This window comes from Trachinotus anak, unplaced genomic scaffold, assembly GCF_046630095.1.
Source record: "Trachinotus anak isolate AG129_WGS33_773 ecotype Australia unplaced genomic scaffold, CSIRO_AGI_Tana_v1 ptg000028l, whole genome shotgun sequence".
Lineage (NCBI taxonomy): Eukaryota > Metazoa > Chordata > Actinopteri > Carangiformes > Carangidae > Trachinotus > Trachinotus anak.
Window position 1 is genome coordinate 9,993,256 of NW_027273879.1, and position 22,422 is coordinate 10,015,677.

General features: G+C 40.5%; 2 protein-coding genes across 3 annotated transcripts; both read left to right on the top strand.

Annotated features, from left to right (window-relative positions):
* Positions 1 to 1,256: 1,256 nt before the first annotated feature.
* On the top strand, positions 1,257 to 17,394 carry arvcfa (ARVCF delta catenin family member a). Of its 2 annotated transcripts, XM_071466754.1 has the most exons (16): positions 1,257 to 1,473; positions 5,127 to 5,303; positions 6,227 to 6,843; positions 8,150 to 8,628; positions 8,713 to 8,896; positions 9,001 to 9,118; positions 9,751 to 9,919; positions 10,877 to 10,894; positions 11,034 to 11,105; positions 12,048 to 12,175; positions 12,834 to 12,984; positions 13,070 to 13,262; positions 13,642 to 13,753; positions 14,182 to 14,269; positions 16,104 to 16,180; positions 16,440 to 17,394. In XM_071466754.1, exons 1-16 carry the CDS (start codon positions 1,453 to 1,455, stop codon positions 16,530 to 16,532), a joined length of 2,697 nt encoding a protein of 898 aa, XP_071322855.1. In that variant the 5' UTR covers positions 1,257 to 1,452; the 3' UTR covers positions 16,533 to 17,394. The 2 variants fall into 2 exon arrangements, with proteins under 2 accessions (XP_071322855.1, XP_071322856.1); XM_071466755.1 differs by lacking the exon at positions 11,034 to 11,105.
* A 1,618-nt stretch (positions 17,395 to 19,012) lies between these two features.
* LOC139611213 (bone morphogenetic protein 10-like) lies at positions 19,013 to 20,923 on the top strand. Its single transcript, XM_071465663.1, has 2 exons — positions 19,013 to 19,355; positions 19,744 to 20,923. Exons 1-2 carry the CDS (start codon positions 19,013 to 19,015, stop codon positions 20,796 to 20,798), a joined length of 1,398 nt encoding a protein of 465 aa, XP_071321764.1. The 3' UTR covers positions 20,799 to 20,923.
* Positions 20,924 to 22,422: the final 1,499 nt, after the last annotated feature.

Sequence of the window (22,422 nt, forward strand, 5' to 3'; positions counted from 1 at the left end):
CCACAGAAGCCAATAAAGATTTCTAAATGCTCCGAGATCAATAATATCAAGGGCTGCTCCTAAATCAACAAGAAAGACAGCTGATAGAGAGCATTGGTCTGTGGATAATAGCAGATCATTTTTTACTTTTCATTATTGCTGCTGTCAATGTAAGTGGCCTGGTGGAAAATTGGAAGATATGATATTGTTCTTCATTTCTTTTTTTTTTTTTTTTTCTCTAATTGAGACATTAGATTCCATCATGATCTAGTGTGTTTTAGTGAAGCAGAGCAGCGGATTTTGTCTCAGATCACCTTTGATTATTTCACTTCCCTGTCAATCTTAGACGCCTTTAAAATGATGCAGTCGAATGAGCCAGGAGCTCACAAAAGACATCTACAGTCAGTTATTCAAAATGTTATGGTGACGACATCTAAAAAAACACGAGCAGCACTTACCTAAGCTGCTTGCAGGATATTTTGCTCCCCATTTACATTCATCTTCTTTGCTTTATTTTTGCACGTATAAGAAATGCAAGCAGGTGCTGTGTGAAGAAGATCTGTGGGCAGACAGTGAGGGGTGGTGAAATGGGGGTTTGTTTTGTTTGGTACAGTTTGCAGAGCGAAGCAGTTGGTTCAGCATGGACTGGGTTTCTCTGCCTGGTGCTGCATACAGTGTTAATGCACCTTCCCCATCCCTCGCCCCTTATTATGCTGCACATGGGTGACACAGGACTGAACTAGTGCGGGCTGCTCTGTGCTCCAGCTGCATCTGCTTGTTGTGAGCCCACAGGGAATGGTGTGTGTGTGTGTGTGTGTGTGTGTGTGTGTGCGTGTGTGTGTGTGCGTGCATGTACGTGTGCATGTGTGTACTCTGCCTGCGCACCAAAGGCTGCCAGAAAATATGGGTAGAGCAGCGGGGATTGCAGGGCTCTGCACTTACCTAAGCCATTCACAGGCTCAGCATCACACAGTTGATTCAGCACCTTGCTAATAGCGCACACATTAACTGCAGCACAGATCAGAGGAGGAGTGCAGTAATGAGAGAGAGCCCGGTGTTTGTCCCTGCTCAGTGTGTGTATATGTGTGTGTGTGTGTGTGTGTGTGTGTGTGTGTGTGTGTGTGTGTGTGGATGTATGTGAGAGAACGTCTGTGTTGAGCAAATGTGTGCATGGTGCGTCTAGTGTGTGTTTGTGAGAGAAAGAGAAATAGAGGCAGAGAGAGTGAGTGAGGGAGAGAGAGAGAGAGAGAGAGAGGAAGAGAGAGAGAGGGAGAGAGAGGGCGAGAGAGAGAGAGAGAGAGAGCGGACATGTGTTAGTAAGAGCTGGGAGGAAGGATGGCTGCTCATGTTTGAACTGCCTCAAATGCTGAAAGGGAGAGTCAAGGCAAAAATTCAGCAGAGGCAGAGAAACAGACGTCTCACTGGGAGACACATCTTGCTCATCATTTGTGGGGAAGCAGAAAAGATTTGGCAATGCCTGCTGAAGTGAAAGAGGTAAGTGTGTGGTGGAATGGCTCTCTTTGCTCTGTACCCTCCCTCTTTTTTTTTTTCTTCCCTTCCTGCGGAGAACTGTAACCCTCCACAGCTATGCATTCTGCCTCTGTCATGATGAATGAAGGAGGCATCAGTAGCTTCACCTCCTCGCCTCTCATTGCTGTTCGGTGCAGTCTCCTTGTGTGCATGGGGACATGATGCTAACATCTCCATCCAAGTATGTGTGTGTACGTGTGCACGCGCATGGCTGTGCATGTGTGCAAATGCATAGGCAAGCTCATAAAGGGGATAATCTTTGATTGCATTATGAGGAGAGGTTGTCCCTCTGGGGGAAAATGCTGCACATACTCTGGTAAGTGTATTGCCATGATGTATCAGAGAGACACTAAATCTGACCATGCAGTATTTAACTATTTGAGGATCAGAGCATTATCACGAGGCTCCAAATAGAAACTTTGAGAATGTATGTCCATCCTTCTTTTTTTCAGAGCTGTCATTTCCAATCAGTATTTATTCGAAATGGACCAGCCTGGTCACATTAAGGGTAAACAAGATGTATTGCATAATGGACAATGGTGTTCCTGTGGGAAACAAGCCTTAAATGAGATGAGTCTTTTAGTGCACCTACATCATTTCATTCACAATGCACGGCGACATATTCTGTAAATGTACAGTGACCAACATGAGCATCACTGATTCAACAGATAGTGGAGGGCAGATGAGTTGTGACAAAGTTGTGACTAATGTCTTCTGACATCAGTGGGCTGATGTCATGTTTTATTATCCCGTGGAAGCATTACTCTTTCAGTCCCATCGTCTGATAAAGACAAGCTGCAAACTAATTTATGCTCAAGTTTGATCACTACAAAATGACTTTGCCCCACTGATTTCATTGCAATTAAGAGTCCTCATTTTTCAAACCATCTCGTCTTCCTGGAATGGATTCATGACAAGTTTGAATCATGACTTGTGCCTGTTGTGCCCTTGAGCTGGTCACCAAGATCTGAACTCACTCAGCATTAGATCAGACTGTGTGTCTCCCAAAATAATACCCTGGCTGGGCTGCAGCTGGCCTCGATACTAAGAGTTGACGGGAACAAGATGCTAATCATGTCATTCTGTCTCCTGCATCGCTGCACCTAACATCTCCATACCATATCTCTTTTTTTTTTTCAAGCTAAGTCAGATTCAGAATCATCATCTTGACCTATTTGGCTCTGTGAGCACACTTAGTTAGTGATGGTGCAGTGAGTTATTTAAATGAGCTTTGACTCACAGTGGCCTGGCCTTCCCTGGAGCTTGAATCAGACGGGGACAGCACGCAGGCCCCTGTCCAGCCTATTATCGTCCTCCAAATCCTTAATCAAGCTGTCTGTAGAGGACAGTGGTACCCCGTCTGTCTTTTAGCCAGGCATTCATTTAGCGCTGCCTAACAATATCCAATCAACCTCCCCCAGAGGTGTTCAAGCAGGGATCATCTCCCTACTGCCAATTTCTCCTAGGTGACCCTTTCATCTCCTTTTCCATCTGACACATTTTGTACGCGGAAATGAGGGGCTCTTGTGTTTCGTTCGGTGTTTGAAAAGCGAATCAAGCGCTCTCCCTCCACATTCAGTCAGCTGTTCACTGCAGCCTGATTTAATGCAGTGGAGTTGAGTTCTCAGCACTTGTTCGGTTCAATGCCGCAGCATCAGACTGACAAGAGTTTGGGGAGATTTTAACAGTTTGCTTGGTTTTTATCTGACACTTTCGCCTCAGCACAACATTCAGCATGAAGCATCTGTGCCACTGAGTGATAAAAATCCTGTAAGATCATATACATTTATGTCATATTTCTGCAAATGAAAATTGATTTAGAGAGTGGATAAGCATAAACAGAGTCATAAATGATGCAGTGGAATTGATCTTCTCCATAATAGAAGCTTTCAATTACACTCTCTTATGTTTTGACTGGTTGTTTGTATCATTGTTGTCCCAGATTTGAGAGAAATTCACCAGCTGTGACCAGAAGGCCTTCAGGACTAAAAGAGGTGTATCAGATAATCGGATACTGAGTGGAATCATTAGCCTGCAATCTTTGTAGAACCTCTGAAATGAATGTGAAGTTTGTAAGAAAATCAGTATGAAATGTGTTTACAGTCAAATACTGCCTCCAGTTCTTTCTCCAACCAAGATACTGAATAATTAATCCACTGTGGTTAATGAACCCCTTTTTGTTGAAAAGAAAAGAGAATTTAAGTAATGTTTGAAATAAACAAGTGGAAATTACAGAAATATCCACATGTTGTAGCAGGGCAGCAGCTGGATTATTGATTTAAGAGTCAGTGGCAGTGAAGCAGGTCTCACACCAAATAACTTGAATGACAACAACAACAACTGACTGTTCACATCCAATCCCATCACAGTGTTGCTGCGTTTTGTCAGGGGTCCTTTTGTATATACTTACAAAACACAAAGAGAAACACCAACATCTATTTAGACAGATTAATGCATAAATAAACCAGCTTTAGAAAATAATATGTGAAAGGTCTGCACTTGCGTGCATATCAAAAACATTACTGATAATACTCATTATAACCAATTATTTAAATGGTCATTTTGTCACATACAGATACAGATGACAATACAGATGTTGCTTCATTTCATGTATGACAGTGGGAGAAGCCAGGTGCAGATGCACTGACTTCTGAAAAACACTGCTTTATTACCAAAGCAAGTTATTTCAAATGAAATGAAGAAAATATGGAGTATTTTTGTTTCTTCTTTTTTTCCTGATCTGTGAAAGCCTCCCTGTAAGACATTGTCTGACAGTTTTTGAAACTGTCAAAAAGAGGAAATCTGCTCCCTAAAATCCTCATAAAATTTTAACAAGTATGCAGAGAACTGGGCAATAACTTCATCCATTTTAAATAGGTTAAGTAGCAAATTTAAAAGGGATTGAGTCTGAAATTTCAGGAATTTGGAATCATGGCTAAATTAAATGAACACCCACTCCAGTGCACATATAATTAACAAACCGTTCATGCATATGTCAAACAGTTATGGTTTTTTCTTGTTGTCATACAGTAACATACTATAAACAGTTATTAGCTGATAGCAATAAGCAAACTGATATATTATGCATGCTAGTCTGCACACAAGAAATGACAAACTTTACAACAGCTTTAATTGAATAATTGGTAAATGGCATCTCTTATTCTTTATTATTTCACTCTATTTCTTCTCTGCTGTCAACATATGATAACTGCCACTGTTTTCCCATGGACAGATTAAATTACAGTTCACCAACAAGCTCAAACACAAGGAAAATGACATATATTAGTCTAATTTAGAAATAAGTGCGTATATTGGCATTATTCAGCATGAATTGAATAGTTCATATTTCAAATTATACAAATTATGTGATAATGGAGTGGAACTGAGTTGAGCTCTCAACACTGAATCTGCTCATGACCAAGCGTTGAGTGCAGCTCCTTTATCGTGCGTAGACAGCCTTAATGACATGGAGTGCTATCACAGTGTTGTCTGCCCCTTGATCATTTCCCTGTTTGTGTGTAATGTAAACAAGACGTACTAATAATACACACAGATGAAGCTGAGATGATGCTGCTCAGCTACAGTGTCTAACTCAGTTCTGTGTGTGTGTGGTTTAGGAGCAGAGTTCAGAGGGTCCTCCTCCACTATCTTTACCCCAGGAGGCTAAAGAGGCCACTCTGGATAACCCATCTGCTAATGACGAGCTGGACACACCCACCTCCATCACCTCTGTGATGACCTCGACTAATGAGAGCTCCACGGAGACTGACACCCCACAGCAGACAGACACCGAGGTCCATGACTTTACGATTTGGTCACATTTCTGTCACCCCCTACTGACCTTTCTGCAGCTTGTTATGATTTATCTCAAAACTCAAATAATTTATGAATAACACAGTTTTTAGACTAAAACATAGCCAAACTGGGTATGGTGAGATTGAATCAATGTGTCCTGGGAATGAAAAATATGAAAGATGAGGAGGTAGCTCATGTATCTGGCAATATGATTTAAAGTAAAAGAATGAATGAAAAAAAATCTATTTAAAATCAAAGTCATTTTACTCAGTGTGTGTTACTGGCATCATATTTGACTCCAAAGATCCTCATGAAACTCCCTGTCTAAATTACTCTAACCCTAACCTAAAACCAAGTTAACCCTAAAACAGCCCTTCAAACTGATAGGGTCCTGAGGTGTTACATACTTACATGCAACAAGTTTCGCTAAAACTCTGTAATGAACGAGTTAAAATCAAAATCAACTGACTAAACCAGACAATTAAATTTCCTGCAATTTACTCTGCCTCTGAACAGTGGCTGGACCTCAAGTTGTTTCATCAGAGTCCAATCTAAACTCATTTTGAACAAGGGGAATTCATTATTCTTTGGCTGGAAAGGAGAATTCATTATTTACTGGTGGCTCACAAAGCCAGGGAAGTGCTGAAATGAGAATGATTGATCATCGCTATGAAAAATCAGCTGGGGTGGGCTATACAGTTTAAATGAGAAACAAATACACACTGTAGGTAAAAGGAACATGTTTGGTCTGTTCCAACAAAATTAAGACCAAATAGTTCCTGCTGTGACTGTAAACACGGCAATTTGGTGGCATTTAAGGGGATGGAGGAACCCTGCAGAACATCCAGACAAATGGGATTTTAACAGTGATTCACATTAGACTTCTGTGGAGATAATAGTTGTGGTGCATCAATCTTTTTAGGAGCCCAAGGCTGTGGAACAAGAGGGTGAACATGCCCTGAGTGTGACCCCAGAGTCCTCAGAGACACAACTGGAGAACTTCCAGATGTCAGACACACCTGATCTCACATCGACTCCAGTTGTTCAAGATAAAACTCCTACTGAGCAAACGATTCCTGAAGCAACCACTGAACCCTCTGAGTGTGTTACACCAACCACAGCAACAAGCAGCATGACCACAGCACCCCCACAACCTCACGTGGTACTGCAGCCTGGGGAGCCTCAGCCAGTGAATCCAGACAGCCAGAGCAGAGTGTACACCCTGCCTGACAGCTACAGAGGCATCGGGGGTGACTTATGTGCAGGGTATGGAAGCCTGTCCCGTGCCACCCTCCACAGCTACTGGCCTGCCAAAAACTTCCAGCCTGGGGCTCACTACACCCTACCCTTCCTCAGGGACAGCTACGCTCCTGCAGGACTCAGCAGCCAGACAGAAGACGATGGTCTCAGCGAACGGGGAGAAAACCCTCTGGACATGAAGACTGACCACCCAACTGCTAGTTACCCAACACTGGGGGGGATTCACCAGTTCAGGCCAATTACCACCATGGAGCTCCTCAGAGAGCCCTCGAGAACCAGGTAAGAGGACGGTACACTAAATCAAACTTTATTGATCCCACAGGAGGAGACTGTCTGAATGGGTTTCAAGGACTCTTGTGGTTTCCATGGTGCCTAGATGTAGGGTCAAATACAGATGAGTCCCAACATGTACTTAGATATTTTGAAGGGGAAAATGAATCACTTGTTAATCACAGTGGTTTTTTAAAACTCTGAATGCAAAGATGCATATGAAAAACCAAAACTGAAAAACACTGAAACATGTTAATGCGTTATTCCAGGTCCCCAAATTCTGAATAGCTCCTTAGTTTGAAAAGTGGAGATGTAGACAGAGATTCAGCTGTCACAAGTGACACACACACGAAAAGTAAAATGAAAAAAAAAAATATTGCAGCAGTAACAAACACATCCAATACAAGTACTAATCAACACTCAGTCTAAATTTGACCCTGCTGTGATGATAATACATATTAAACTTTGTAGCTGCACAGACAGACAGCAGTCGCCTCTATCCTGTTCCTGTGAGTCAGCCTGGACAATAGAAAGACAGATGGACAGCAGTTAAGTAGCAGCTGGTATCAATCAGGCAACCTGCTGCAAAGTCGATAAATAAGGAGTTTTCACCTGTTATTGCCTGCCAGAAGCTTTTCCTTAGCCCCATATAAAGTGACAGAGCTGTTTGCAAAGGATACAAGCAAGTCACTCACACTGGTTAAGTCACTGAGGCTTAGTCTATTAGACTCAGAAACGCCACTCAACCCCTTCCATTCAACCTGTTGATTACAAAAGGAATAATTGGACATTTTGGGAATACGCTTATTCACTTTCTAGCTGACAATTGGATGAGAGGATTGATACCATTTGGTTAAGAGGGAAACAGCTAGCCTAGCTCTGTCCAAAGATAACATTACCTGCCCACAGTCTTTTTGTCATCCGAGGTTGCTATAGATGACCAGAAGAGACTTCAGGAAGTCACTGCACCCAGCCAAGAAATAGTCCTGTACATAACCCCCTTAAAACCACAACTTGACATTTTTACACTTTGGTTTTTGTATAGATTGATCAAACAAAATATAACATGTTGATTAATCAGCTTTAGAGATGCTGGAAGGCAGATTAAAAAAAAAAAAATCTTTGGACAAAGCCAGGCTAGCTGTTTCCCCCTGTTTCCAGTCTTTATGCTAAGCTAGGCTAATCTGCTGCTAACATTATCGATCTTCTCCTCCAATTCTCAGCAAGAAAATGAATGCGAAGTGCATTTACCAAAGAATATAACTTCTAAAATTCAAGATTGATGATTGTGTATTTTTGTCCTGCATGACTTCAGAGGTGGCTATGATGATGCCTTCATGGCCCAGCTGGAGGGGAACCTGAATCCTTTTTTCCAGGCCATGTGCCGAGCACAGACCCTACAATTCCCCCACAAACGCAGCAGCATGGTCAGCTTGGACAGCATCCGCAGAGACCCGCGCTGGAGAGACCCCAACCTGCATGAGGTGATCTCGATGCTCAGCCACCCAATGGACCCAGTCAAGTCCAATGCAGCTGCTTATTTGCAGCACCTGTGTTATGAGAATGATCGCATCAAGCAGGAAGTCCGTCAGCTGAACGGGGTGCCAATCTTGGTGGAATTACTGGACCATCCTAAACCTGAAGTCCACCGCAAGGCCTGTGGTGCTTTGCGCAACATATCCTTTGGAAAAGACCACAATAACAAAATGGCTATCAAGAACTGTGATGGCATACAAGCTTTAGTCAGACTGATGAGGAAGTCAAGCAGCATGGAGGTCAAAGAGTTAGTCACAGGTACAGCAAAATTCCTGAGCCTTCCTGGAGCTGAAACCTGCAAATCTTTTTATTTCTACAACTTTTATATTTTATCTCCTGCAGGCACTTTGTGGAACCTCTCCTCACATGAGCCGCTGAAGATGGCGGTCATCAACCATGGGCTTCAAACACTGACCGATGAAATCATCATCCCACACTCAGGCTGGAGGAGAGACTCAGCTGACCCCTCCAAACTGCAGAGCGCTGAGTGGACCACGGTCTTCAAGAACACCTCTGGGTGTCTGAGGTGAGCTCAGCTGCTGTCAAGGAACAAATGAACAACATTTCCTACAAGCTGATTTGTAAGAGAACCAGTTCTTGCAGGTCTGCTAACAACAGTTGTTTCTGCAGGAACGTCAGCTCAGATGGGGCGGAGGCTCGCCAGAGGTTGAGGGAGTGTCAGGGGCTGGTGGATGCGCTCCTTCATGCCCTTCAGTCAGCTGTTGTCAACAAAGATACTGACAATAAGGTTGCTGAAGCCATCACACTGGCTGAAATATTCAACCCATATTTTTTTTATTTGTATTATTTATTGATATATAGGTAGCATTTTAAACCCAGTTTCAAACTGTGATAGCATCTGTCTACAATAAAGTAAAGCAAACTAAATCCTCATTATTGAAAGCATCAAAATGATTAAGATTGTGTCAAACCTGCATGGCACCCTGGTACGTTTAGGCAAAACAAGCTGTTTAATGAGGCTGTTACTATATAACACTTTGTTGCAATAGAGAGTTTGGGTTGTTTTTCTTTAAAGGCACCATCAAGTGAGTTCTTATTCTGAAATAGTCAATTACTAAACCTTCATTTCAAACTGCAATAAATCCCCTGGCACTTGTCTCTGATACTTCACTGACTTAGCATCAAATTTAAGTTAACAGCCTGTAGACAATTGCATTTGATTCAGCCATTATTGCAAATCCGGTCAGCAAAGTCGGCAAAGTATGAATGGAGAAGGGTACTCTTTAGGGTACGCTACTTTTGGTTGGAAAGAGGAAACTGAAGAATAAGTCAGTGTAAACACCTGTAAAACTCTTGGTGTGTTAGAACTTTCTGCACAGTGTCTTTGATTGAAATCCTCTGTCACTGTTCACCATTTAGTCGGTGGAGAACTGCGTCTGCATTCTGCGAAACCTGTCCTACCATGTTCACAAAGAAATACCAGGGGCCGAGCGATTTCAGGAGCCCCACGCAAATCACCTGATGAGGTCAGTGGGCCACCAAAAGAAGAAGAATGAGCCTGACTGTTTTGGCGGGAAAAGATCCAAAGGTTGGTAGGCCATAGTAAAAGACAACATCAGAATAATCATTACTGGTTGTTTTATATCAGTTTTGGTTGCTTGGATCAAAAAGTGAGATTTTCATTATCTTTGATGTAAAAGAAATATAATGCCATTTCTCAGGTTGATTCATTGGCTTACTGACGAAATAAAACCCATGTGTGGAACATTTACTGTATCTTAAATTACAGAAGATGATTAACAACCCAAATTAATTGAACGCCAGCTTTGTTTTTTTCCCCTTTTCCTCCCATAAAACTCCACATACTGTTTTCTTAATTCTTAATCCCTTAACAGTCGTATAACGTTTCTGTAAACCAACCATTTTTTCTGTTAGAAAATTTTCATTTACTTTCAACGTGTCCTGCCTTCGAGCAACGGTTTCACATTTCTTGCCCCCTTTTATGCCAATGAGAGCCTGAATATTTCATCACCCTTTGCAGGAGCTGATGATAGATTTTGCTCTGTGGGACGAGTGCCAAGTTCCAAATTGAAAAAGCATGCTCAAACTTTGTTACATCAGTTATGTGATTTTTACACCATGCGACTGATGCAACAAACAGGAAGGTTTTAAACTGTTAAAAAAAACCTTTTGGCAGTGATGCGTAACCGAGGCAAGAAACAATTTCAATTATAGCTGATATACAGTAATTAATACACTGCAGCTGTTTGTGCTGGAGGAGGGAACAAAATAATGGAGAAACAACAGGGTTGGAGTTAATTGTGATTTAAAGTTTTATAGCTTTTCACCAATGCTAACCTTTCAGCTAATTGCACAAAACCAACAAATGCCGCACTCAGCCAAACATTACCCAGAATCGACCACTTCCTCAGTCCTGCCTCACCACATAAAAGAGCCCCGTTTTCTGCTGCTGTGTCCTTCTCCAGCATAATCTAATCTTTGACATTGTCCTCTCCTCTTTTCCTTAACAACCCTTATTCACCAGAGGAGTGGTTCAATCAAGGTCAGTCTACTCGTTACTCCTGAATATTTTCACGTCAGTAATATTGTGACTTGATACCTCATTGAATTTGCTGACGAGATCTGGTATAATGGAAATTGGTGTTTGTGTTTGTGTGCATGTGTGTGTCTGTGATGTGCAGGTTGGAAAAATGGATTTATGGACAGGAAATACGGTACATTGGATTTACCAAAACGTACAGAACAAATGAAAGGTATATGAGAAAGAAAACATAATAGCAACTTTACATAAAGCAGAAACACTAATTACAGTATGACTTATTATAATACATTAGGCTTATTACTAATAGATCAAAGATAGATACACTATAAAGAGTTTTCATCATACATCATTATCATACCATTATACAGCATCATTTCCTGCTTTCTGTGTCATTTGATTTGTTTTGTATGCATTGACGTTGGCATGGCCTGAAAGAGAATTCATTTGAATGCAAAGCCACACATCAGCACCTGCACCACTCGAAGAGAGTTTCATTACTAAAACAAAATGACCCACCAACTGAAGGACTGATAACACTTTTATCTGGCAACATCTAGAGGAGGAACATTTATATAAGACTGGCACTGGAATTTGCTCAAGGTTCTGCACGACCTGTGCGCACACCATGGACATCGATACTTTATTTGGTACTGCTAAACTATTTTTACATTTTGTATAGCTGTATGGCTGTTTTCAATCATGAATGGATTCTGTATATAGAAACTGTGGGGAAAAAATCCTACAGTGTTGCAATACGGGTGAATACTGGATATGTGAATCTGGCTGCCATTAGAACAGAGATCAGAGCTACGCTCATGCTTCCCACGCTACAGCCAGTGAATGCAAATCAGAATGACAAGCATGTTATGGTCCTGGGTCATCTTTATACCACTTGTCAGCCGTCCAGCATCCTCTACTGGCACGGTACAAAAACCATCTGCAGGAAAATGCTAGAGTTGTATTTTTTTTTCCATACAGCTTCATCAAATTCCCCACCTCCTGGAACAATGTTAACATAAAAAATGATTTAGTGACTTAAAGCTAATTATTAATGATACTGATGGTGACACCACTATTTAAGTCTTTAGCCACTGATGATGCAGATAATTTGCTTGAATTGTCATCCCTGACTTTCTTTGTTTTTCTGTTGAAGGGTTGGAGCTGCTGTACCAGCCAGAGGTGGTGAGGCTCTACCTCTCTCTTCTCACCTGCAGTCACAACCACAACACGCTGGAGGCGGCTGCAGGAGCGTTGCAGAACCTTGCTGCAGGCCACTGGGCTGTGAGTGGTTAAAATATTGACACTTGGTTGGCCCATTTGTGGTGTACCAGTGGCTGATTGTTTTCTAAGATGCTTAGACATTGCGCCCAAAATACGTTCTATTTGAATCTAGAGCTGACTGCTGAAAGTCAGTATATATCCAACTAAGATGGGCATGGCTGCTGCCATAGTGTCCTAATGTCCTTATACACTGTCCATGGAACAGGTCCAGGATTTGTCTCTGAGGCTGCATCAATATTCTACGTATGCAGAAAAATGAAGATACAGGGTTGATCATCTTAATCTAAGTGGACTAGCTAGATTGACTTTGTCACCAGCCTACATGATCAAAAATCACTTTTACTGCCATGCACCCCAGGTGGATCCATGGGGCTGTCAAATAATGTACTTTACCCAGATATACTGTGCCATGACTGTCACTATAATTCAACATCAGGGCTCAGATTAAAGGAGTTTTAAAATGCTTGGATTTTGAAATTGAGTTACATCATACACAAGAGGGTAGTTGAGTGAGTAGAACTTGGGTCTTACTTATTGTTGTTGTTATTGTAGTTGGCTTTTTAATTTTTTTTTTTTTTAACAAACTCTCACAGATACTTTGAAAAATGCTAAGGCTAACAACAATCAGCTGTTATATGTTTTGTGTTTGTACTTGTAGTGGTCCAGCTACATCCGGGCCACAGTGAGAAAAGAGAAAGGGCTGCCTATTCTTGTGGAGCTGCTGCGCTCAGATGTGGACAAAGTGGTGCGAGCTGTGGCTATTGCTCTCCGCAACCTGGCCATGGACAGAAGGAATAAAGACCTAATAGGTTCAGGCTTATGATTCTCATCTACATACACAGGGCTCTACACCTGCACAGTTACTAACTTGGCCATGCTGTCTGTCATTACAAGGGAGTTATGCTTTGAGGGACCTTGTCGGTAATCTGCCATGTGGGCAGCAGCACCCAGCGAAGAATCTCGAAGGAGATACGGTGGTGTCTATTCTGAATACTATCCACGAGATCATCACAGACAGCCCGGAGAACGCCCGAGCGCTCATACAGGGTCATGCCGTGCAGAAACTGGTGGCCATCAACAAGTCCAGGTATGCAATGTCTTTCAACTATAAAAACAATATGACTGTATTGTATATGTACTGTATTCCAACTAAACAATAAAGAGCAAAATTAATCAAATAATAATGGTATAACTTGCTCAACAGTTAAACAGATAAAGCCAAAATGTTTTCCTTACATCTAAATAAGATGGAAAACATATAGAGGAAGATGCACTGGTATTATAGTATTATTTGCTGCAACTTCTTAATATCTGCCCATACCTTTGACACAGGCTTACTACAAGAGTTCATGATATTATGAGCACCATATCCCAGGGCAATCAGAAATAGATTTTAATCATTGGGACAGTGTTGTCTCAGAGTTGTCCTCTGTTGTTTACCATAATGTCTGATGATTTGTTGTCAGCCAATCAGCACGGGAGACCAAGGCAGCTTCCCATGTGCTCCAGACAATATGGGCGTACAAGGACCTGAGAAACACTTTGATGAAGGCGGGTTGGAACAAGAGCCACTTTAAAGTATTTCTTACTATTTCCTTCCTCATCAAAACACCAGTAACACAAACAGAGTCAGCATGTATAATGAACTACATAGAAGTTTAAAGAGTAACACATCTTTTATTTTGATATGGCATGACTATACAAACCACTGTCCACCTGACAATAGTAATATGTGTTAAGAAACAACATTTAACTATGAAATATATAATTAAAGGGGAGACTGTGATATTTGGACTTGATTTAAAAGTGATCGGTAACTTTAAGCAAATAGTCTCATGTCACTTACAAAATATGAAGAAAAACTAAATGTGTTACTGTCCAAGGTTCTGTACAATTCACTCTAATGAAAAAAACTAAGTAATGTTCTTTTATACAAAATTAGAAAAACAGGAAAGCATAAAATTCTTTTCACCCTCCAGTAACTTAATCTTTTTTGTCTTTCCAAGCCAACAACCACAGGAGTGACTAAAAAGTCCAAGACTGGAAAGCAAGGCAGTGATGACATCACCTTGCCTCTCATGGACAAAAACCAAGGTCAGCAAATCATTGCATGCGTTCCTTCAGCAAAATGTTAATAAACCATCATCTAAATGAGAAAAGGGTCCTCTTGCTCAGGGGGACAAAAAGTGATTTTAAACATACTGTGGTTCTTGTCATGTCAGGGACAAAGAAATGGGCATTTTCAGTCCCAGACCATATTCTTCTGAAACGTAGCCTTAAACCAATGGTGTGCAGCCAAGGTTATCAGTGCACAGACTTGGCTTATTAGCCTGAGCAGTTTCTCCCAGAGGCAGAGCAGGCTCTCGCATCACCACGTACCACATTTCATTTGAACGTTATTCCAAAAGGGCACCCACTTTCCCATGTTGAGAGCGACCTCTAGCTTCCCACTAAAGCAGAGGTTTTCTCCTAAAGCTGTCTTATGAATTATGAACTCAAGTTAAACACGCTTTGAAATATGAATCTGGGGGAAATAGATATGCAGTACTTTTAATGAATTATTTCACCATATTTGTTTCTCTATCTGGCGTTTCAGTCTAAATTAATAGATAACATGCCCTTTTGGAAATTTGTATTTTTTAAAAGGGCAGTTGGTACAGAGCTTATGTATACATCAGGCTGGATGTGCATTATGAACTCTTAAAACAAGTGGTTCTATATCAAATTATTTTAAGTTCTATATCATGGTATATGTGTAAGAGCATAATGCCATGGTATATACGTAGGGACATGTCCCCTACGTTTTTAGTTACAATTACTATTGTCATAAAAAAGATACAAATTTGAACATCAATCAAAAATATACACGTGTTCTTGGTAGTAAAAAATATAAAACTGAAAAAAAAGTACCAAGGGTTACAATGCAGATATTGCTATGTTTTGATATATCACCAACACTATGACCAATTTTATACTAATTTGTTATGTGCTAGATTGATTTATATAAATGCAGTAGTCATATATTAATATGCTAATTTGATTTACTGCTTTTTCACAGCATTTTTGATAACTGGCCTGTTGTGCTGTGAAAAACGATTGTTGGTGTAGGGTTTGTGGGCTCCCGCAGACAACAGCAAACATGTTGCATATTTGCAATCTTATTGTTTCAAAGTGAAATGTTTGAAAAATGGTATTTGGAGTAGAATGGTTTAATGTAGGTGTATGTTACCTCACTGACACAGTGCAGGAACTTTGTCTTCTTTTGCAACAGGAGTGGTAGCAGTAAAACAACAGCATTCTCACGGCAATCTAAGATACAAGGACACAGAGACACAGACAAAGAAAATCATTTAGATTCAAATGGAGGTCTTTGTTTACATTTGTCATGTAACATTAATGGAAGGAGAGATAACCCACACAGCATCCACATTTGTTAGCTTAGGAGTAATGTTAGCAAGCATTGATATTAGCTCAACCACTTTCCTGAAATATCTTAAACGAAAACTGACAGAGAGTACAATCGTGGAGCTGTTTCTGCATTAACATATTGAACAAATACTACTTGGTGATTGAGTTCATTTAAATTCTATATTATTGTAGGGGAATTTTCGGTTGACGCTTAATGTTAGCTGGTTGCAAGGTAGCTAACATCTTGCCTTAACTGACATCTAGTTAACTGGCACACTGTAATAATGAACCTTTTTCTTTGACTTGGGGGATAGATCCCTGGCATATAATTTTAGTCTAAAGTAACTGAACTCCTACTACAATTTCCAGAAGCAGGCTCCTTATTACAGGCGACTGGTGTGTCAAATGGTTTCCCTATGAACTGATCTACATGTGTTCTTTTTCTTTCTTAATATACTTTCAAGACCCTCTCTTCCTCCCATATTGTCTACTGCTATATGATAATATATTTTTCTTGCAGATGTATATTCCAGCTTAGAGCCAAATGATAGAGTTGGAGATGGAAAAGGGCCTGTTGTGGAAAGAGATGCTCTCCAGGTAATCTGCCATTTTAATGCTGAATGTATGCACGATTTTTGAAGATCTAAAATACTTAAAAACAGCACATATGAATTGTTTTGTATACAGCCTCATTGAACTGACTTCATTAAAGTGTCCCTGATATGGAGGATAAGCAGATAGGAGTTTTGTTTCACAGGATTTTTTTTAAACACTCTCTTGTGACTTGTGTTTGCAACTGTCAGGGCTTTTCATGCAAATTGGCTAACAATGGCTGTTTGCATATTCCTTGACCTAGGCGATAAGTGAAAGAAAACACTTCATCAGAGCTGGCAGGCCTGCAGTGGGCCTCATGGATAACAAACCACCACCACTGGATTCCTGGGTGTAAACATGACAACATGGCTACTGAAGCCAGTTAAATCTTGCAGAGACACTTTCCATCGGTGAAATACGGATTTGTGCCATTTGATCATTCTTGTACACAGAGAAACACATTCAGTTCAAATTAATCTGTTTGTTTACAGGAAGTAATGTGCCAAACATTTACATGTATTTATTACAGATATTATTTGGCAATAGATTTGATGGATTACTGTCATTTAGGATGATATACACTACACCTGGTGGATTATGTATGACATCTGAAATAGCCTAAATATGCAAACTATAGTGAATCAAGACTCCAAAGAATATATGACATGTACAATTCAAATTTTACTGCTACATAAGTATGAGATGATTTGTAATACCTCTAGTTTGTCATGCTATTTAGACCTAAAATGACGTGGATTTGTTGTTGTCCATCCCCATGGGTTCTGGGCTAAAGAAGATTCTGATATAAAATAATTTTAAAAATATTTTTGGTCAGTGTTTGAGATCATTAGGATTAGGGCTCTTGTTGGCCTAGTCATCAAAAACATACAAATTATTTGAACTTCAGTTTATACTTGACAAACCTATCATCAGACTAGACTGTGCAGTCATTAGAAAAACTGTCTCTATTCCATTTATTTCATGATAGGCGAACTGGGATTGTAAATGTGTAACAAAGGACTGTTAATATTCTAAATGAAGGCATTTATATTGTAATATTTATTGTAATACCCATGTTATTAATTAAAGGTTATTGATGTGTATTAGCTTATACCAGTAAGTGGTCCTACATTCAATACAACTCTGCTTTGCAGTGGTCCTTTTTGCATTGCGATGTTGAATGACAAATGAAAATAAATTATGTGCATTATTTCTCATTTTTATTTGTATTCTCTTTTTGTATTACAGACTGAATTTGATGTTCTTTTCATTTTATCAGCGGGTCAGATTGTCAGCACCCACTGACCAGCAAAAAACCTTTTAAATTTCTCTCTGTCATGGTCAAACTGAGAACATTAGGCATTTATGTTTTTGTCTGAAGTACATGCGTTCACAGCCAGAGCTGATTTCCAATACTCAGACTACTCTGGGTACAGAGTGATAAACATTCTCTGTATAAGGACTTGAACTTTAAAGCAGCTTAATTCACAAACACAGCTACAGAGGTGGGTTCTATTAGGCTGAATGCCAATTAGCAGCAGTAAAAGCTGTGAAAGAGGTCAGTGCAATGATGAGCAAGTTTTCAGTCCACTAGCCGAACAGAGCTCCAAAGGGGCGAAATCTGTGCCAAACTGCAGGTGCACTGGCCAAACAGCACTGACAAATTTATTTAATTATTCAAGGAGAACAGTCTGGAAAACACGCTGGACTCCCAGCTGACACAAGTTGAAGCTTACAACCAGGAATATGCTGTCCGTCCTTTATACTGTAAGAAAGGCTTAACAGATATGCAATTATTTAGCATGCAACCCCTCCATCTAACCTGAGTATATAGCCACTTCTATGCAATGATTACAATATTGCAAATGTAGAATCACATCAAAAACAAAAAACAACTTCAATAGGAAATATCTTTGAATTACTAAGTAAATATTTCATGACTCAGAGAATCTGCAAAAAGTGGTTTTAAGACCAAATAAATATGTTTAGTGCATTTTCTACCTCATGTACAATCCTCATGTTTGTTTGTCGGTCTATGGATGTTGAAGTGATGGCAATGACTGCATATATGAGTTGTTGCCATTATTAAAAACAAAACCGGTAATTAGCTGAAAGCATATGTAAATGAGATAATATCACCCTCTTCACCACCCGGTGAAAATGTTTAAGGCAGTTTTTTTCAGGAGGCAGATACGAAGTCTACACTGGCCTCTTGTGGAGATTGCAAAGCATACATTAACAATATAGTTAATTGGTTTCCTGCATTAAACAGGAAAACATTACACACCACATAGTTTTTATGTTTAATCTTTGGGGAAATGAATTGTGATAATTTCCATATCTCTACATTCTATGTTTTCAAAAAATAATTTATCAGGGTACCATCATTGTTTAATTATTGCATAGTGCCACATGTTGCAGTTCATGAACCAGCTCTCATGATATTTAAAGTCACTGCAAGACAAGTTTTATCACTGGTTTATCAAGAGAAAGGTTTACATTGAAATGAGACAGATTATCAATAGAAATTAAGGATTGTCATAAATTCCTGGCGGGGAGAGAGAGAGGAGGGCCGAGCAGGGCCTCAGTGACATCTCCACACATGTCAGCACAGCACATTGGACAGCACAGCCCTGCCCTCAGAACCAAACCACAAGATCAACAAGGGCAAAGCTGTTTTGTCTTTGCCCCCAACAGCAACCTGTTGTCCTTTAACGAAGGACAGTCCTCCCTCAAAACATTGAACTGTTTGCAAGTATCCTCTACAAAGGATCCATCACATCTTCTCATCTGATACTCTAAGTCTTTGGATCTAAGCTTTTCCTCCACTCAGCCATGACCGCTTCAGTCTTCTCCAACCTCGGGTTTATCCGCTCTCTGAATGTCCTACTTCTGGTGTTGACTGCTGACTTGAGCTTGAGCAGTCCCATCAAGTCTCCTGAGAACCATCACAGGGCATCAGTCGGTAGGGATGTGGGTGATAATCCGCTTCTTGATGCACAGGACTTTCTGAGCCAGTTTCTGTCCACACTGAACCTCACAGAGCTGAGGCCCCAGCCCAGGCCCCTCGCTGCCCTTAAGGAGCCACCAGAGTACATGTTGGAGCTGTACAACCGATTTGCCAATGACCGCACTTCTGTGCCCTCAGCCAACATTGTGCGCAGTTTCAAGAATGAAGGTACAAACTTGTTTTGTTTTTAACACCACAAAAATCTTGGAAAATGTGTAGACTGCATGAAGCAATGTTACACTTTTTGTTTCATTAAAAAAAATAAATAAATAATGATAACATGTCAAAAAGGTTAAATGATCAAAATTCAAATTCAAATTAATTTAAATTATGGAAATCAAAGTAATGTAAAGTATTATATGTTTTATTTAAAATAATTATTTTTTTTTACATTTTTGGAATTATATGATTCAAACAAACAAAATACATTTATTATAGTAACTGTATATTTGATTTAAAGGTACATGTTATTATTTAACATAGTTTAACTTGAGTTTTGTTCATGGAAATGCATACAAAACGCATTGAGACACACTTATTGATATTTTAATTTCAGATTCCTCCCCCTACAGTTTATCTGCCAGGGGTGTAAGGATACACCCCCTGCTGTTCAACATCTCCATGCCCCACCATGAGCACATAACAATAGCTGAGCTTCGCATTTTCCCCCTGTTGCGGAAGGCCCGAAGGCCATATTCTGGCATTGACTGCAAGGTGACCATTTACAATATACATGAGGGCGTTGTTTGGACAAAAGAGGTGGGGAAAGAAGGGAGAAGGAGGGATAGAGAGGAGGTGGTGGAGATGAGGGATTTGGAGGAACTGGTGACAAAGCATATTCGTGCCAAAGATAACAGCTGGGTGTCGTTTGACCTGACTCATGTGGTTACACTCTGGCGGAAATCTGGGTGTGCAACTCACAGACTGGAGGTTCACATTGCAAGTCTGGGGTCAGAGGAGGAAGGGGCCACACAAGAGGTCACAGAGGAGGGTGAAGATTTGGTAGAGATTGATATCGACAGGAGCTTGGAGGGAAAACACAATGCAGTGATTATAGTATTCTCAGATGATCAGAGAAGAGAGCACAAACAGGATCAACAAGAGCTCAACCAGATGATTGAACATGAGAATGACCTTCCAGAAAACATGGGCCGGAGCCAACAAGCTTTCTGGGGGCACGTTGATCACAACACTGGCCACGCTAACCAGGACGAGCTGGACAAACAGTCCCTCATGCAACTGCAGTCCAACGTTATCTATGACACACCTCCCCGAATCCGTCGCAATGTTAAGAGCGAGCCATGCAAGAGGACCCCACTCTTTGTGGATTTTAAAGACATTGGCTGGGATTCGTGGATCATCCAGCCTCTGGGCTACGAGGCGTATGAGTGCAACGGTGTGTGCAACCCACCTATGACCTCCGAGGTCTCGCCTACCAAACACGCCATAGTGCAGACTCTGCTGAGTGTTAAGAGTCCAGAGAGAGCATCGCGTGCCTGCTGTGTACCCACTAAGTTGGAGCCGATCTCACTCCTTTATCATGATAATGGGGTGATCACTTTCAACCACAAGTATGAGGGGATGGTGGTGGCAGAGTGTGGATGCAGATAGTCCTGAAAGTGATGCTATTACACAGAGATAGAGACTGCACATCGCACACATCCTCTCATGTGCTTCTTTCCACAATATCTAAGATCTCATACAGTGGCGTGTAAAAACACAAGTCTGGACTTAGTTGTAAATTAGTGCACACAAATCTGTGCTACATGATGTAAATTTGCAATTGTATAAAGGTAAATCAGTTATTATATTAATGTAGAATATAAAGCAAAGCAATGCTGCAAATCTGTTTAGAGAGTCTCTCATGATTTATGATAATTATTTGGCAATGTTTCTATATTAGGGTGTTTCTGGATAAGTTCCATCATTTATTATGAAAGACAGTAACAGATAGAAATGTGTGAGATCTGTATAAGTACAAAAGATTTACCTTGAGTGCTAAGTTTCAAGGTGCAAAAGTGAAGTTCGTGTTATTTAAGAAATAACAGTACTAAATAGACTGAGTAGTCCACAACAGCATGTCATTGCAAAATCAAATTTTATTTTTGCTGAATTTCTCAAAATTTTTATTTTCTTTTTTCTCAGCTATATCATTTTGTTCTGGCAGAAATGATTCCTAATACAGACATTGAGAGGCCTCCAACCTAAAATCTACATTTTAGGACAGCCACCATATTAAAATGATTTGCACTACTGTTAGTATGCTGTATGTTTTTTTTTTTTTAAACACGAAAAGTCTCTTAAATTCAATTGTAATTGAATCACAGTCTTGCCAAAATGCTTTATAAGTACATATATATGCTGCAGATTTGTAAATGATTTCATTTGTTTCTGTGTCCTATGGCATGTTAGAGCCACTCAGATGATTTAAAGACTGTGACATTTCTCCTCTTATTATCTTGCCAAACTCGCAAAAAAATATATTTTTGATGGATTTTAACCAAGAGGGGATTTTCACAATATCTTGGAGCTCTTAGGGGCTTCTTGTCTGAAAAATTTACAATTTCTCCTGCCTAACATTGCTGTCAGCTGCTGTGAAATCTTTCTTTATACCATTCATTCATATCCTGCTTTTGGTTCTCACACCATCATTAATGTTATTATGGTTGTAAAAATAAAACATCTGAAAACAAAAATATTCACTGAGCAATTTTTGATTATTTGTACACCCTGTTTCATTCACCTAACAACCTTAATCCCCATCCCTTTAGGGTCACATGCCTCGCGGGCCTCTCTCTGCCCGCTTCCATGCCACAGTGATAAGAAGGTGTCAGAGCCTGGCGTCTCGTAGACCGTCACTCTGGATGAGACGCCACTCCAAGTGGCAGCATTTGTGAGAAGGTGGTGTCAGATTCCTGGTCTCCAACACCAACATGCTCTATTGGCAATCCTGCCATCAGGTTGCTCGGTGCCCTCTGAACCCTCCCACTTCCTTTTTCTGACACGAGCATGCTGACACCCTTATCAAGGCCACTGCAACAGGACAAATGGAAAAAATACATGTCACATCATCACCTAGCTTCTGCTGTTAACAGGTGGAAGCAGATAACAATAATGGAATAACACTGTGGAACTTTCTAACTTAATAGGATCCTCACTCGGCATGCAGATTTACACAGGCCAAGTGTGCAGGGCAGAGATATCGAGTGGCAGAGAACAAATTGATCTTCCAGTG

Coding starts and splice junctions, on each gene's coding strand:
- arvcfa (XM_071466754.1), top strand. CDS start 1,453: ATGCCTGCTGAAGTGAAAGAG. Junction 8,629..8,712: donor GGTCAAAGAGTTAGTCACAG/GTACAGCAAAAT, acceptor TATCTCCTGCAG/GCACTTTGTGGAACCTCTCC. Junction 8,897..9,000: donor AACACCTCTGGGTGTCTGAG/GTGAGCTCAGCT, acceptor TTGTTTCTGCAG/GAACGTCAGCTCAGATGGGG.
- LOC139611213 (XM_071465663.1), top strand. CDS start 19,013: ATGACCGCTTCAGTCTTCTCCAACCTCGGGTTTATCCGCTCTCTGAAT. Junction 19,356..19,743: donor GCGCAGTTTCAAGAATGAAG/GTACAAACTTGT, acceptor TTTTAATTTCAG/ATTCCTCCCCCTACAGTTTA.